We start from the raw sequence: 18,485 nt of genomic DNA on the forward strand, positions 1-18,485 counted from the left end.
TGCTTAGACTATTGATAGCTTCATCTAATCTGATTGTAGCTTCTATGTTCTCTGTATTATATGTATTCAGCTAATATATTTTAGAAGCTCAGATGTTTTAGAATTATCACCAGTTTAAAAAAAAAAAAAATTGCGACTGTTTGTAGCAGATTCGAGTACATCACATATGCTCATAAAACAAGCTGAATCTTGAAGCGTACATTGAATTACATCTTGCATCTGGTGCTCTACTTTAATTAGATTTTCTTCGTCACTGCCAGCACGGTATTACAAAAGACTTGTGAGCGACGTTAGACAAAAGCTACGTGGGTAATCTGCTTCCTCCACATTCACTTTCTCAGTATGAAGACTTTCTTAAAGCTGAATTCCAGTTTTTTCTTTTTTTTTGCTTGCAAGGTTAACACCAGACTAGCTAAGACCAATGTACATATGATTGTATACTTGTGGGATTATTGTGGATGCTGGAAATCACTGTATAGGTACCTTACCGCTACCACAGTGCAGGGCTGTCTTAATGAGAGGGCACACCTGGGCACTGCCCAGGGGCCCCAGCTGCATGGGGGGGGCCCTGCACTTTCCCCAAAGCAGCTAGTCCTTGAGCCCATGCTGCCCCAAAATTGGGGGCCCCATGGTGGCACTGAGAGTTATAGATACACAGGGGAGGCAGTCTGCCTCCTACCTACTTGATGTCCGTTTGCCTGCACTGTCATCGTTGTAGGGTCCCCAGAGTATTTCTTTGCCCAGGGGCCCATGATGCTATTAAGACGACCCTGCCACAGTGTTTGCCGCTAGCTTTCTGGTCCTGTGCCAAGTGCTGCTTGGTGAACACAGGAGGTCACTTCCTCAGCATGGGCGCCATTCAGATGTTCACTCTGCCATTCTTTGCTTGCAGGTTTTATTGGCTTCCAGGGAAGAGGGGGTCGGGGGGGGAGGTAACAGAATACCCAAATAGTGGCAAAGTATGCTCCCACCTCCGCTTAAAAATAAATGACTTCTGCCTCTCTAATGGCCTGTACACACGATCCGAATATCGGACGAAAACGATCGTCCAAGGAAGAATCGTACGATTTTCGGATCGTGTGTACACTACTTGAGAGCCGATCACGACAGTTCATCCGATATTATTCGATTGGACAAGCACGAAAAATTTAATTTTAAAAATCTGGTCACCTTACTTTAAAAGTCATCTTTTGCCCCTAGGCCCCAGCGTAGGTCTAATGTCAATGGGACTTGACTCTAAAGCTATTCCCTGCTAAGGCATCAGGCCTAGGGAGGCAAAGCATCAAGCCCAAGGGCAATGATGGGATCCTTCACACTGACATGCTCTCTAGGCAAAGCCTAGGAGGAAAAGACCCTTCTAGAAGGATTCCTCAAACTTTTGTTTCCTTACCAACCCCACATCACTGGCAATAAACCGATTAGTGATTGAACAAGAGGAAATCTTCCATAACCAATAACTTTGTATCTTCTTGCTCTATCCACTGGAGATCGCTCCCTGTGGGTAGGCAGAAGTAAACCGTGCCCTAGGGCTAGGGCAAACCCAAAAAAATCAGAAACATAACCAGACCTCAGGGTGAAACAATGAAAGTAGTACCACTCAATGCCCCCCACACATGTATTGGCTGGATCCTTATGGGCATAGACTGGTGCAGGACAGAAAGGATCGGCTTGTCAGGCTCCAGAAGACTTCAACACAATGGTGGCCATCTGTACACAGACTCCCTGTTGCATAAATGTGAATGAGACCGGTAAAAGATGGCTTTGGCTCCTGTTCTCCACCTCTAGAGAACTCCTTTTGACGCATTTCGCCCTTTTAGGGACTAAATGGTAAAGGTCTCTGATTAAACCCCAAAAAGAGCAAAACGCATCTGAGGAATTACAGGTGCAGAACAGGAGCTGAAGCCATCTTTTTCCCATTTCATTCACATTTATGCAACAGGGAGCCACAGTCTGTAGGCACGGCCACTATTTTGTTGAAGTTGGAGCTCAGGCTGGCTACAGCCTACCTGCATACTAAATTTGGGTTAGAAACGCTTCAGTTTGCGGTACAGTCCCTATATTAGTACAATGTCTATATGGCTGAATATATATTTGTGTCTTCAGTGGGGCTTTAACTGGTTGCCGACCAGCCGCCGTCGTTTTACGGTGGCAGGTCGGCTCCCCTGCGCGAGAGCACGTAGCTATACATTGGCTCTTGCGCAGGCCACTCGTGCCCCCCGCTCTCCCCCGACTCCCGTGCCTGGCGGGCGCGATCGCCGGCGGGCACATGCGATCGCTCGTTACAGAGCGAGGACCGGGAGCTGTGTGTGTAAACACACAGCTCCCAGTCCTGTCAGGGGGGGGGGGAAATGCTGATCTTCTGTTCATACAAGGTATGAACAGAAGATCAGTAATTTCCCCATGTCAGTCCATCCCCCCACAGTTAGAACACACCCAGGGAACATACTTAACCCCTTCCCCACCCCCTAGTGTTAACCCCTTCCCTGCCAGTGGCATTTTATAGCAATCCAATGCATTTTTATAGCACTGATCGCTATTAAAATGCCAATGGTCCCAAAAATGTGTCAAAAGTGTCCAAAGTGTCCGCCATAATGTCGCAGTACCGAAAAAAAAACGCTGATTGCCGCCATTACTAGTAAAAAAAAAAAATTATAAAAATGGCATAAAAATACCCCCTATTTTGTAAACGCTATAACTTTTGTGCAAACCAATCAATACGCGCTTATTGCGATATTTTTTTTTTTTTTTACGAAAAATATGTAGAAGAGTACGTATCGGCCTAAACTGAGGAAATTTTTTTTTTTATATATTTTTGGGGGATATTTATTACAGCAAAAAGTAAAATATATAATTTTTTTTTTAAAAGTGTCGCTCTATTTTTGTTTATAGCGCAAAAAATAAAAACCGCAGAGGTGATCAAATACCACCAAAATAAAGCTCTATTTGTGAGGGAAAAAAGGACGCAAATTTTGTTTGGGAGCCACGTCGCACGACCGCGCAATTGTTGGTTAAAGCGAAGCAGTGCTGAATCGCAAAAAGTGCTCTGGTCCTTGACCAGCAATATGGTCCGGGGGTTAAGTGGTTAATGTGGTTCTGGGTCATGTAGCTGTTTCTCTGCATGTTTTTATTAGAGCGGTTTCTCTTTCTGAGTAGGAACGCATGGACACCCAGATAACCTGGGAACTTATTTTCTTACAATAAACTGGGTTTGTACAGTGTAATCTCTTTCCTTTTATGCTGGATCTTACACAGAACGACAAGCACATGGTAAAGGCAGATAACACAGCTGAATCGGCACACCATGACGGGAAAGCCTATGCACACACATCTCCATATTGGTAAATCTGCGGTGGAGTTTGGTATTGCATTGAAAACCGGGAACATTTTTTATTATGTCAAGTACCTAACATTTCCTCCTTGGTTTTAACATTTTTGTATCAATAAAAAGCTATTATTCCGGGGTCTTCTGTTTTTGTGGTTGCTTTGGTTTTTTCTTTTGAGAGAGAAAGAAATTGGCTGAGGCCTATTATCCAGCATTATCCAACAACAGTTACCTTTGCCTCGGGCAATACTAATTATTTGACAAGCAAGGTTATGTTGGAAATCCTTTTTTCCTTTTGTCTTTTTACACCACTTTACATGGGCCGTACTGGTTTTGTTCTATTTGTTTGCCTTTGGCATATCTTATAACTTACTATGTCATGCTCTTATCATATTACTGCTCTGCGAGCAGCTACATTGCTATATGATGTAACCTGTCCTGCCTCTGTTTATTACAATAAACTTTGAATGTTTAAAAAAAAAAAAAATCTATTATTGTATCAGGGCCGGCCTTTGGGGTGTGCGAGCTGTGCGGCCGCACAGGGCGCCATGGGCAACAGTGGCGCCGTGCGGCCATCACAGCTCGCACACCCTAAAGGCCGTCCCTGAGGCTGCCATCCTGTGCCCTCCATCCTCCGCTCTACGCCAGTGCCCGCACTCATCTCACCTGTCACACCCGGCCGCCGGGCACGCGCATTGGGTTCCCAGTGACGCGGCGCGCCCCCTAGTGGCTCTGCAAAACGAGGACAATTGACGGCGGCCAGTAGTAAAGTGGTTAATGTATTTAATATACATCATTGTTACCAGTCTATCCAGTTATTTATTATTGTAATTGTTTGCACATGCACTTAAATTAACTGTTATTAAAACAAATTATTTGTTACAAATATTTTTTTCCTCTTTGTGTATGTTTAGGTGACCAGGGGGCGAGGGGTGAAGATGGGGGGGGGGGGGGCACAGGATTAGCTTGCACAGGGCGCCTGAACACCTAAGGCCGGCCCTGTATTGTATATTTGATGCCATCTCTCCACGCCCATAATACTACTGCCCCTTCCCTCTCATTCTTAAGTTACTACTGTATCTAGGTTTTTCTGCGTGTATAGAAACCTCTCCTCCGTGCATGCCTGGAATCTTTGCTTGTTCTGTTCTGGGACAGCATTGCTTATCATTGAAATTAACTTGTCATGCAAGAAAGTATGGGGGCTTCCGTTGCTGGTCTCCTGTTAAAAATGCCTTTAGTATGTTGGGACAAAGAATAAATACACACACTTTAAGGGGTATCAGAATTCCCTATTGCTATAGCTGTTTTGGATCTGCTACCTGGACAAAACTGTCTGCCAAAGTTTCAGCATGAAAGCCAGGAAACTAGCATTTTCAGTTATGACAGCCTTTGTTATTCATCAGTGACAGGTGCCCTTTAAGACACCTGACATCCCCAAATGGTAACCTTGGCCTGCAATCATTGACACATTGGGGATGATTTATTGAATGCAAGAGACTTGTTCACTTGGCAAGAAAAGTTACACTTTGCAAGGGAATGAAGCTCTGCTGACTTCCATCATCCAATTATGTATGTACATTAAAAGTGCCCATCAGGGCAGTTTATCAGTGCAACCTACCAGTGCCCATCAGTGCAGCCCCATCAGTACAATCCCATCAGTGCAGCCTTATCCGTGCCAATCAGTGCAGCAAATAAGAACAGAAACTGAAGTGGTGTCACCCATGAAGTGCCCAAGAGGTGTAAGAATCGCACCTGTCCTGGGCTGGGGTTTCCTCCTGCCCTCCTCTCTCCCATCATCGACACAGAGACCGGGCTAGGAGCCGGGAGAAAGTTTTGATAGATAGGATGTAAGGATGCCACCGAGTTGGAATGCTCCACCGGTTGATTTAAGTGCAGCCGGTCTGGCCAGTCACCGGATGCTTTATGGGGGTGCCAGTCCCTGCCCCCCCCCCCCTGGCCAAGCATGCCCCATAACTGGCGCCAGTCCTTGCCCAGTCACCGCCAATAACAGTGCCGTTACAGCAAGCTACCAGCTGGGGACTGTTTTTATGAAGTCTCGGGAGAAGATGGGAACTTTTTTTATGTGGAGGGGGCAGAGTGCTGGAACAGCCTATTTGCCTTTAGTAAGTCAACACCAATAAGTCTGCATTGTGGCTCCACAACAGCTATTCTCAACTAGAGTTCCTAGGAGATCCGTGAGCTGTGGTTGACTGACTTCCCATTTGATGGTGCCTGCATAATTCCAGGTCCAATGGCACGTAGAAGAGCAGGCTCTCATCTTGGCTGTCTGAAAGATGGTATTCTGACCACCAATGTACTAGGGGCATTCTTAGCATGATCCCAGTTAATTTTATCAGGGTTCCACTGGAGTAAAAGAGCTACAATAATATCCTCAACGATCACATGACTGCTGTTATATCCCAGCCTCTAGCTGATTGGGGAGGCAATGATGAGAGTGCTGGGTATGCACGGAAGTGGGGCGTACAGTATAGTGAGAGTCAAGGTGGAGAGCACTTGGAGGGGCCAATGAGAGGCAAAATACGGGCCTGTTTGATGTTGTCAAAATGCTACGAAGAAACAGACTAATTTTGCAGATTGTGAAGCTGCACAAGGGCCCACTTGGGACTTTATACCAGATGTGGGTCAGGTGGGTGCTAAAGGTCTTACACTGTCAAGTAGACCATAACGATGCTCATCTTCTATTCTTCGCAATGTCCACTGTGCTTCTGGTTTTACAGGGTGGGCCATTTATATGGATACACCCTAATAAAATGGGAATGGTTGGTGATATTAACTTCCTGTTTGTGGCACATTAGTATATGTAAGGGGGGGAACTTTTCAAGATGGGGGGGGTGACCATGGCGGCCATTTTGAAGTCGGCCATTTTGAATCCAACTTTTGTTTTTGGTGTATCCATATAAATGGCCCACCCTTTAGTATCCAAGTGAGCTCTGGCAACAAGTACCTTCTTTACTTGCTACCAAGCAAAAGGTTGGAGACCACTGGACTACGGAAAAAATGTGCTTGTACTTGGCTTAAACAGGAGTCGCAAAATTGTTCTCCCAGAGTGACCGCTTGATTACCAAGTCATCACATGCAGAATTTTTCCAACCTGTTGCAACATACTCCATGATCTAGATTCTGACCCTTCCCTTGCCTATAAATGAAATAAAAACTCTGGGCCAGATTCACAGAAGAGATACGACGGCGTATCTCTGATACACTGTCGTATCTCTCAGAGTATCTATGCGACTGATTCATAGAATCAGTTACGCATAGATAGCCCTTAGATCCGACAGGTGTAATTGTCTTACACCGTCGGATCTTAGGATGCAATACTTCGGCGGCCGCCGCTGGGTGGAGTTTGCGTTGTATTCCAGCGTCGGGTATGCAAATGAGGATTTACGGCGATCCACGACGGTTTTCACGTTCGTTACTTCGTCGCTAGTAATTTTTTCCAGACGCAAAGTTAAGGCTGCTTTAACATGGCTTAACTTTAGTCGAGCCATGTTAAAGTATGGCCGTCTTTCCCGGGTCGAATTTGCGTAAGACGTCCGGGAATACGAACGTACGTTACACACGTCGCCCTTCAAAAAAATTACGTCACTTCGCGCAAAGCACGGCGGGAATTTCAAAACGGAGCATGCGCAGTACGTCCGGCGCGGGAGCGCGCCGAATTTAAATGGTACACGCCCCATTTAAATTAGGCGGGCTTGCGCCGGACGCCGCCGCTGTAAGTTTTCACGCAAGTGCTTGGTGAATCAGGCACTTGCGATGAAAACTTGCGGCGGTGTAACGTATATATGATACGTTACGCCGCCGCAATTATATGTGAATCTGGCCCTCTATTCACATCACATTGCAAATTTTTTTAATTTCTTACCGTTCCATTATCTTTGGAAGACGCTATTTACTTCCCTATTCGCTATGAGTATTTCCTAACATAAGTACTGTACACGGCCTGCTAGTGACTCAGAAAGGAAATCCCAATGACAATAGCATCTGAATAGGAAGTTAATGTCGCCTGTAGATTATTCCCCATGAGACTTTTCTTCACGTGTTTGTTTATCCTGACTAATTTATTGTAAAGTACAGTGGAGTTGCCCATTAAAACTAAACAGGTTTTATAGTCCTATTGTTAAAACTATTATTTAATGACATAAAGAACTATTTCCTTAACAGATGCAAGGGAAGATTCTCAAGGCCATATGAAGTGCAGTAATGCAGCTAATACTGCATTTAAAACTAGGCATAGACAAGACAGTTGTGTGATCAGGCTGTGTTCTATCTCATGTGTGGCGGGTACCAGCAGATATCGCCAGTATCCGATCAGGAGCATAAAATGCATACTTTACAACTTTCTGACATGAGTAAGAGAGACACCTCTTAGTATAAAGTATGTAGGCTACAGACACACCCTTGCCATGACTACGGTTGTGCCGTCCACAAACCAGAATACACAAAATATAATTGGGATTTTCACCACTACTGTACTTTTCCTTCATATTGCCCTATCTAGTTTTGAGTTTATATGAAAGGCTTTGGGGTCTATTTAAAAGAATTTGCTATTGCAAATAATCACTTTAATATGAGTAGTGTTTATTTCCTATCATCATATGCTCCATCCAGTGGCCATAATGTGATACTTTCCTGAAATCTCTCAATTAGGAAAATACTGAATTATGGCCATTAGATGGAGTTCCCGATTATAGGAAACAACCATATTACACATGCATTATGGTGATTATATGTGACAGCTTTGCAATTGCTTAAGACATTGTAGTATAACATTTTTGGTAGGAAAGGGGAGGTTGTCGATGACCACGTTGGGGCAGAGGATGGCTGAGCCGTATCTATGAACACACACAGCCTGTCCAGGGGCGGATTGTCCATTCGGGAACTCGGGCACTGCCCGAGGGTCCCATGCCACTAGGGGGCCCCATCAGGGTTGCCAGGCTCAGTGAAAACCAGGGACATTATGTAAAAATCTGTGTTTTTTTTTTTTTACATCTGTCCCTGATATGTCCGATACCGACATGCTTTTGATGTGAAAATCCTGAGATTTTAGCTGCCCCATCTCTGCACTGCCACCTGGCGTGGTGGCCACCTGTAAGCCCAGGGGCCCCATAATCTTCTATTGCCCGGTTGCCCCATAAGTTGTCAGTTCGCCCCTGAGCCTGTCTTAGATCCATGCCTGCACGGGTTCCCCCCTTAGCACACGGCTGGCTCAGGGGGAACTCCTTAGAAGAAGTAGTGGAGAGTGGATAAAAAAAAAATATCCTTTCCAATCACTTTAAGGAAAGAATAACCAAGATTTAGTTTCCGGAAGAGGGACAGTCAATTCAAATAAGTGACAGCTGGGGGGCTATGCTACAAAAATGCTCTCAAGCTTTTATTGTGGTCTGTCCCTGTTGGGGAAATTTTATTTCACTTCCCATCCAGACTGGGAATGATGGGGAAGTCTCTTGAGGCCTTGTACACACAGCCGAACATGTCCGATGAAAACGGTCCACGGTTCATCGGACATGTCTGCTGGGAGGTTTTGGTCTGATGCGTGTACACACCATCAGACCAAAATCCCCACGGACAGAGAACGTGGTGAGGTAGATGACACCGACGTTCTCTGACACGGAAGGTCAATGCTTCCACGCATGCGTCGATCCAATTTGACGCATGCGCGGGATTTCGGGCCGCTGGTTATACGTCATAACCAGCGGACATGTCCGATGAGTCATACTAACCATCGGATAAGGGTTCCAGCGGACAAGTTTCTTAGCATGCTAAGATACTTTTGTCCGCTGGAAACCTGTCCGCTAGGCCAGGAATCCGGTCCGCTAGACCGTACACACGGTCGGACATGTCCGCGGAAACTGGTCCGCGGACCAGTTTCAGCAGACATGTTCGGTCGTGTGTACGAGGCCTAACAGAAACACAAATCAAAACAAAATACAATTTTAGTAAAGAGGGCAGAATGTCATTTATACTCCTGTCTGTGTTTTCCTGTTCAGGTGACAACTGCACTCTCATTTCATGTACAGGTGTCACAGGGACAGGAAGTGGGGCGGGATCTCCCTAATGGGTTACAGACAGAGGTAAAAACGTGACAGTGGTTCTCAAGGATCTCTAATTTAATTGGTGGATGGGTTGATCTACACAGTTGATGGCTTCTGTGATATCCTACAATTTCCTGTGTTATTTGACTTTATTACCTCTTTAAATTGATCTCAGGGGGCACTATATTTAAAGACATCAACGATGTCTTACATTGCATTACAGTTGGCACCTGTTTGACAAGTAACGCATACGGGCAAGTGATATCTGGGCTTCAGGTCTTGGATGTTGTGGCCACTCTGTTTTAAATTGCTTACTTTATATTTTGGAGAATGCCAAAAGAGGAACTTGGAACACTGAAGGTGAGCAAGAACACCAAAAACTTCCAGGAGGACAGGAACAGGAACTGTGTCAGGAAAATTAAAATTTTGTAAAAATGTCACAATGTCTAAAATGTTGGGGTCTGACTCAGCCAACTTGGTCCTATTTCCTATAATACATCACTTTTGGGTGGACTGTTTCTTTAATAATTGGCAAATATAAGGTTCTCATATACATATTAGTGGCATCCAAACTAGCTGCTAACAATCTCAGTGGGAAACCATTGTATTGTATGTCTATGAGCTACCTTGACATGTGAACAGGACCATCCATGATGGGTTTTTCCAGACTGATGCTATGGTTTCCTAGATTTTGCGGCTGCCATCTTATGTCAATGGGTACCCTTAGTCCATATTCCCGGGGAACAATCGTATGTCCATTAGCTAAGTTGACAAAGCCCTGGATTGACCTATCTGGGAGATATTGACCATCCATGATGAGTTTTCCCAAACTAATGCTATTGTTCCCAGGATATTGTTACTGTCATCTTATGTCTATGGGAACAGTGAGGCCCCGTACACACGACCGAGTTTCTCGGCAGAATTCAGCCAGAAACTCGATCGGAGCCGTATTCTGCCGATAAACCCGGTCATGTGAACCCTTTTGGCTGAGGTAACCGACGAGGATCTCGTCGGGTCAAATAGAGAACATGTTCTCTATTTCCTCGTTAGTCAATGAGGAAACTTGGCTCGCCGAGATCCTCGGCGGCTTCACAAGGAACTCGACGAGCAAAACTATGTGTTTTGCTCGTCGAGTTTCTCGGAGGTGTGTACGGGGCCTGACACTCATGTGGAACAATCCTATGTGTACGAGCTATCTTGACATATCCCCAGGCTGACCTATCTGGAGGATCGATCATCTAAAGCCTCATACACCCGAACGGACTTCCATCCGACTTTTCTGTGGATTTTTGTTTGAAGGGGATTGGCCGTGAACTTGTTCTGCATACACACGGCAGGACTTTTTCAGCCAACTTTCACCAAATCACGTGTTTTTTCAAGCGGATCTCCACCCTAAAGTGAAGTCGCGCTGATCGGCACCCTCCCCCCCTCCGGTGTCACATTTGACACCTTTCAGGGGGGAGGGGGGTGCAGATACCTGTCTAAAGACAGGTATTTGCACCCACTTCCGGCCACACGTCACGGGCAAAAGACGGGTTTTTTCTGACATCCCGTCCGTCCCCCGTTGTGTGCTAGGAACACTCGGCTCCCAGCACACAGCCGGAGCGCTTCACTTCCTGGTTCCCTCACCGTGGATGGAGGGGGGAGCAGCAGGGTGACGAGCGATCGCTCGTCCTCTGCTGCGGACGCCGCTGGACTCCAGGACAGGTAAGTGTCCTACTATTAAAAGTCAGCAGCTGCAGTATTTGTAGCTGCTGGCTTTTAATATTTTTTTTTGAGCGGACATCCGCTTTAAGCCCTTTACCGCCACCCTTTGGGCAACTTCTGCTATTGTTGTCTGATCTTTAGTATTGGTTTTGAGCATGCGTGTTTGTACTTTGGATTTTAGTCCGATGAACTTGTGTACACACGATTGGATTAGCCGACGTAGGACATTTGTTGCCGGAAAGTTTGTCTGTTTTCACAGCGAACATTTGTTCGATGAAAAAGCGAAAAACATTTGTCCGATGGAGCGTACACAAAGACGGATTGTCCGCTAAAACAGGTCCATCGGATATTTGTTGTCAATTAGTCAGATTGTGTGTATGGGCCTTTTAGATTAGTTTTTCTAGACTGTTGCTCCTGTTCCCTGGATTGTGTGACTACCATCTTCGGTACATGGGTACATTTAGTCTACATTCATTTTTATTCGCATGTTTGCGTTTAAGATTTTGGGCTAGATTCATAGAGAGTTACGCCGGCGTATCAGTAGATGCGCCGTCGTAACTCTGAATCTACGCCGTCGTAAATTTAAGTGTATTCTGGAAACCAGATACGCTTAAATTAGGCTAAGATATGAGCGGCGTAAGTCTCCTACGCCGTCGTATTTAAGGGTGCATGTTTACGCTGGCCGCTAGGTGGCGCTTCCGTCGATTTCAGCGTAGAATATGCAAATGAGCTGGATACGCCGATTCAGAAACGTACGTGCGCCCGGCGAATTTTTTTTACGCGGTTTGTGTAAGGCTTTTTCCATGGTAACGTTACTCCTGCTTCTATGAGGCGTACGCAATGTTAAGTATGGACGCCGTTCCCGCGTCGAATTTTGAAAATTTTACATCGTTTGCGTGAGGCCCCGTACAGATGACCGAACATGTCTGCTGAAACTGGTCCGCAGACCAGTTTCAGCAGACATGTTCGGTCGTGTGTAGGCCCGAGCGGGCAGGATTCCAGCAAACATTTGCCCGCCGGGCCTTTTCCCAGCGGGCAAATATTTCTGGACTTGTTTTAAAACAGTCCGCTGGAATCCTGCCCGCTCGGACATGTTCGGTCGTCTGTACAGACCTACCGTACATGTCCGAGCGCTCGCCATCCCTCGCATGCGTCGAATGACTTCGACGCATGCGTGGAAGCATTTAACTGGCAGGGCCGCCCACGTCGCCGCATCATCGTCGCGGCGACGGCGCCGACACGCCACGCGTATTGTTTACGCACGGATTTCTGTATGATGGTGAGTACAGCCACCATACAGAAATCCCCGGGCATACATGTACGGTGAAAACGGTTCGGCGGACCGGTTTCATCGTACATGTATGCTCGTCTGTACGCGGCATAAGTCGTTCGCGAATAGGGCTGTACGTAAGTTACGTTCACGTCTAAAGCATTGACGATTTGCGGCGTAATTTCGAGCATGCGCACTGGGATTCTTTCACGAACGGCGCATGCACCGTTCGTAAAAAGCGTCAAATACGTGGGGTCACACTAAATTTATATAAAACACGCCCACATCATCCACATTTGAATTAGGCGGGCATACGCCGGACCTCATACGCTACGCCGCCGTAACTTAGGGTGCAAGTTCTTTATGAATACGGAACTTGCGCCCTAAGTTACGGCGGTGTAACGTATCTGAGATATGTTACGCCAGCAGAAAAATACGCCGGGCTATCCGAATCTAGCCCTTTATATGTAACTTGTAGGAATAGCTTGATATTTGTTTGATAAACAAGACATTTATAGCTCTGGAACCGAGTCCGAGTCCTGAATGAGCTTCCTTTAAACAAACTCGGGATTTGCTTTTCTATCCATGTACTTTATTCTGCCAAGTGGAAAAATGACTCATCTCGGTAGAAGAAGAAAAGTTGTCTAACACCCAAATGTAACTTTGTGAAATGTTTTCCTAATTTCAATGTCCAGTTTCTCAGCCTGCTTATTTCTGTAAAACCTCAAAGAACCGAAGACCAGTTAGATTCTCACATACTCCTCGTAATTTGTTTCATCTGTATCCGAAGCAGATAAAGGAATCTCACGAGTAGCTAATAATTTCCAGGAGAAAAAACCTCTGTTTTATGTTTTAGTCAAATTTAAGTAAGGTTAGACTGAACAGGGGTTTTGATTAATTTTGTCGGGACAAATACAATACATGTGTAGCACTCTCCTAGAATAGGTTGCTAGAGAGGCTCAGGTAAATGTAGTCCTTTTTTGGCTCTTCAGTAAACATTGGAGCAGTGTATGATTATTTTTGGCTGTATTTTGCTGGCTGTAGGCCCAACTACTTCTCCCTGCCTTCTAATGTATTCTAGAATGTAGAGGGCTGGAACAGGCAGACCCTCCGACTGAATATTTATGCAGCCTCAGCTGATGATCTGAGGGAGATGCCCAGTAGGTGGCTGAGAAGGGCATAAATAGTTTGAGGTCAGGAGCAGCAGGATTCTTGTCCAGGAGGAGAAATCCCCTGTCTGAAGGGCTTCTGCTCTTCTGGGTAGAACAGCTGCAGCTTGCAGGAGTTCATCAAGGTCCCTGCTCAGTGGGAGATGGAAGGCTTATTGTCAGGAGTTCATTGAGGTTCCAGCTCAGTGAGAGCTGGGGGGGGGGGGGATATCATCTGAAATCAACAAGGTCCCAGCTTAGTGGGAGCTGGGGGTCCTATTGTTAAGATGTCATTGAGGTCTCATCTCAGTTGGAGCTGGAGAGAATATTGTCAGAAGTTCATTGAGGTCCCATCTCATGGAGAGCTGGAGGGAGGGCCTATCATCTGGAATCGCCAAGGTCCCAGCTCAGTGGGATTTGGGGGGTCTATTGTCAGGGGTTCATTGAGGTCCCATCTCAGTGAGAGCTGGGGGGCCTATTGTCTGGAATCAACAAGGTCCCAGCTCAGTGGGATTTGGGGGGTCTATTTTCTTAAAACAGTTGGGGACAAGTCAAGGGGGTTCACTGGCTTGGAGATTCACAGGAGAAGTATTTGGCTGATATTGGACAAGAGGGATCCAAGTATCCGGGGACACCGTGAGTAGAGGCCTGGATGTAGGATCCCAGCGACTGCCTGCTGTTTTATATTTTTGAGCAACTGCCTTGCTGTTGCTGTAGTGGGACTTGTCCTGCTGAGAGTCCCAGGATTGCTTGTGCTTCTAGTCTCTGCCAAGAGGGAGATTTCCCTAAACAGAGTGGACAGAATGGAGATTGTCCTCTATTTACTTTGTACACTAAATTTTGAGAATCCCAAAGCCCCCCCTGCACCCCAAGAAGAGAACCTGGGGCAAATCAGTAGGACCTTTATGGCTTCAGGACTCATCCAGGCCATGTCTGTTGAGCTGCATTTTTCTTCACACCACCCCAAATCTATGATGGGAGCCAGACACGTAGAAGACCATTGTTTTCATCATGGGCAAATCCACTTTGCACTACAAGGGCATTTGAAAGTGTAGTTGCTGTAGATCTGAGGGGGACATGCAGGGAAAATAAAAAATAGTATTTTTGCTTGCACATGATTGGATGATAAAAATCAGCAGAGCTTCCCCTTATTTCAGATCTTCGCCTCAGATCTAAAGCGACTGCCCTTACACGTGCACTTGTAGTGCAAAGTGGATTTGCCTTTAGAAAATCAACCCCTATGTGTCCATCTAACTTATGGTGGTGTGTAGAAAAATGAGGCTCATTGAAGATGTGAACGTGCCCCTAAAGGGAACAAAAATGTGCTATTATTCCAAAAAACATTTTCACTTCGTATTTACTGCGTGCTCAGTCATTGCTGACAATCAAGTGAGTCAGGAATCTTCAGAATGTTTGCGCAAGCTCTCAGATAATAAGAACTTCCTAACATTTAGCTGCTTTGCCATTGCTCATATCACTGGTGAGACACGCTTCACTTCCACTAATCCAACTGCAAATATGCATACGTTAGGAAACACTCATTCCTCAAAGACCAAAGGTGTTTCACAATACACCAGTCTGCTTCTGTATTTATGTACACTTTCACGTAGCCCGGGGAAATGTAAAGGGTTCTCCAGAAAATATGATCTTGGATTCTTCAAGGACCCTGTCTGAGATCACTAGATGGGCTTTATGATAAATGGTTCCCACTCCTTCTTTTGTATTTTATATTGTGTGGATTGCAGCTGAAATAGTTGGGGGGGACTTTGATGTAAGGGGGATTATGTAAAGGAGAGTTTGATTGGACTCTGACCTAAGGGGGGGGGGGGCTATGATGTAAGGGGGTTTCTAATATAAAGGAGACTTAAATATGGACCCTGTGTATGAGGGACTATAATGTAAGAGGGTTTTTAATGTAAAGAGGACTCAGATGAGAACACTGATGTGAGATTGGACTCTGATGTAATGAGGTTTCTGATATAAAGGGGACTCTGAAAGATTTCCAATGTAAGGCCTCGTACAGACGAGAGGATATCCGCTGGAAACGGTCCGCCGGATAAATCCTCTGGCGGATTTGGATCTGATGGCTGTACACACTATTAGATCGAAATCCGCACGGAATACATCCGCAGTGACGTGTCGCGCCGTCGCTGGAAGGTAAGTACTTCCACGCATGCGTCGAATCATTACGACGCATGTGAGGGATGGGAGCGGACGGATTGATCCGGTGAGTCTGTACAGACGACCGGATCAATCCGCTGGACACGATTCAAGCGGATAGATTTCTTAGCATGCTAAGAAATTTCTATCCGCTTGAAATGGATCGGCTGGACGAATCTCCGCGGATAAATATCCACTAGGCCGTACAGACGACCGGATTTGTCCGCTGGAACTGATCCGCGGATCAATCCCAGCGGATAGATCCGGTCGTCTGTACGAGGCCTAAAGGGTACTCTAAAGTAAGGGGGTTTCTTATGTATGGAGGACTCAGATGTGGACCCTGATGTAAGAGAGGGGGGGGGGGGGGGGGCTATGATGTAAGGGGGATTCTAATGTGGGGGGAACTCTGATGGGGACCCTGATATAAGGGAAGACGCGTATGTGGAATCTGATATAAGGGAGGACCCTAATGAAAAATGGTGCTTTGATGTAAGGGGTATTCAAATGTAAGGGACTCAGATGAGGACTCTGATGTAAGGGGGGACTAAAATATAAGGGTGTTTCAGATGTAAAAGGGAATATGATGTAGACTCTGATGTAAAGGGGAACTCTGATGTAAGGCTGACCATACACTGTTTGGAACTCTGCTGGTTCAGCAGGCACTGGCCGAGATTCAAACCATTAATGGGTTGGCTGAATCAGGGCCGGGACAAGGGGTGGACAGGTGGGGAGGCTGCCCTGGGCACTGTGGTATTATGTGAGGTTGGGGGCACCATGAGAATATTGAGGGGAGTGTAGATCTGAGGGGAAGCGCTGCTGATTTTATCATCCAATCATGTGCCAGATTTTATCATCCAATCATATGCATGTCCCTCTCAAATCTACAGCGACTGCACTTCTGAGTGCACTTGTAGTGCAAAGTGGATTTGCCTTTAGTAAATAAACCCATGTGTTCATTCAGAAAGTAAAGAGGCCTGTAAATTACATAATTTACCTGCCCCTTCCCCTTCCCCCCACTCATCCTCAAACATCCCCGCAGCAACAGCTGGCGGGAGAGGAAAGGAGTGAAGCGCTCTGGGGGGGAAGGGGGGCAAGGGCAGTAAGGGGAATCGGTGCTGCACAGGGTGATAAGGGTGTGCCTGGGCACACCTGGCACACCCTGTGAGCACGCCTATGGGGGGGACCCTGATGTTAGAGGGTACTTTGATTTAATGTAAAAGGTACTGATGTGGGAGGGGGGGGGTATGATGTAAGGGGGGTTCAGATGTTAAGGGGACTTTGACGGGGACTGTGATGTAAGCAGGGCCGGCCTTAGGTGTTCAGGCGCCCTGTGCGAGCTAATCCTGTGGCGCCCCCCATCTTGACCCCCTGGTCACCTAAACTGACTTACCTTTCGGTGGACGGTGCAGCTTTGCATTTAAAATGGCACCGCCCGGCGCTTAGACGCCACTGCGCATGCGCCGTCTGCCCGAGAATAGCCAAGCGTTTTCTGGCTTTCCCGTGCAGCGGCGGCGCATGCGCAGTGTGCCTGTCGGGGCCGGCAGCAGCCATTTTTTTCAGGTGCCGCAACCGATGCATTGCACTTCACCCAGTCCCAGGGCAGGGGGACCTGGCAGCGCGCAGGGACACCTAGCAGCGCCTGCTGCTGTGACTCATAGGAGTCAGACTCCTGTGATGATCATGTGAGTAACTGACTGCGACTCACATTCTGCAAGCTGTGATGGCCGCATGGCGCCCCTGTTGCCCATGGCGCCCTGTGCGGCCGCACAGCTCGCACACCCCAAAGGCCGGCCCTGGATGTAAGGGAGAACTCGGATGGGCTAATGCTGAATCGCGTTTGCCTTAATTAAATTTGTTCTTAATCGGATCATGTTGCAAAAAAAAAAGAAAAAAGAACTCCAATTAAACGTATCCAATCATTTGTTAAGTTATAAAACCATTTTTTTATTTTATTTTATAAATGTTAATGAAATCTAGGATGTGGACCTTGTACTGAAAGTTAGGAGACCCCCTGATTTCATGAAAAAGAGATCTAGTATGTCTCTTCTACTCTCAAAGCGGACCTGTTCACACATTTTTATTTTGTGAGTAAAGTTCCACATATTCAAAAATAAAAATAATAATAAAAAAAAAATTGAAATCCTGGAGGTTTCTGCGTAGAATAATTTCTTCAAAAATCTCTTAAAATCCGAGAGTCGCCAACCATGGCCCATGGACCCGCTTCCGTCCAATGTATAAAAACAATTAAAAAAGTCATTAAAATCCCAAACATTTCCCAGCGTACCGTCCCGGATTTAAACTGAACATGCAAAGCTGATTCTGCCGTAGACTGAAGTGAATGGGAGGCACTTGGCAAGGCAGAGAGGATAAAATTCTACTTCTGAATTGCTCATTGAGAATGACTTACCCCCACGTTCCCCCCGTCCTCCTCCTCCATGTTGGCAGGACTTCTCAGCTGGGTACAGGACTGCCCGCCATGGTCCTCAGAAGGGTTCTAGAATGGGCCAGCACTGCTCTGTGTTCTTCTAGATGCTTTGTGTTCAACAAGTGACAGAGATCCAGCCTGCAATACACAGAGCCTGAGGAACGGCTTGCACTGTGGGTGTGAGGAGTGAATCACTCAGTGCTTATGTCAGCAGTCTGGATTGTTCCGCCTCATCCCTCCCAGCTCCCCCTTTTCCTGACAGGATTAGGATGGAGGGACAAGACTTCCAAAATTCCTCAGCTACTTCGTATCCCAGAGCCAACTTCTCCACTCCTTTACCCTATAAAACATTTTATATTCCAGGAGAAGTTTGCTGTCTGGTGTGTTGTGTATCCTCATC

At 46.3% G+C, this 18,485-nt stretch overlaps 1 protein-coding gene across 3 annotated transcripts in view; it reads right to left on the bottom strand.

Annotated features, from left to right (window-relative positions):
- Window positions 1-18,276, bottom strand: part of INF2 (inverted formin 2) — a 111,940-nt gene extending 93,664 nt beyond the window's left edge. For all 3 annotated transcript variants that reach the window (XM_040332326.1, XM_040332325.1, XM_040332330.1), the window contains exon 1: window positions 18,068-18,276. In XM_040332326.1, the coding sequence (XP_040188260.1) occupies window positions 18,068-18,097 (30 nt within the window). In that variant the 5' untranslated portion in view covers window positions 18,098-18,276. The remainder of the gene's footprint in view (window positions 1-18,067) is intronic.
- Between the last annotated feature and the right edge of the window lie 209 nt (window positions 18,277-18,485).

Source organism: Rana temporaria, chromosome 13 (assembly GCF_905171775.1).
Source record: "Rana temporaria chromosome 13, aRanTem1.1, whole genome shotgun sequence".
Taxonomy (NCBI): domain Eukaryota; kingdom Metazoa; phylum Chordata; class Amphibia; order Anura; family Ranidae; genus Rana; species Rana temporaria.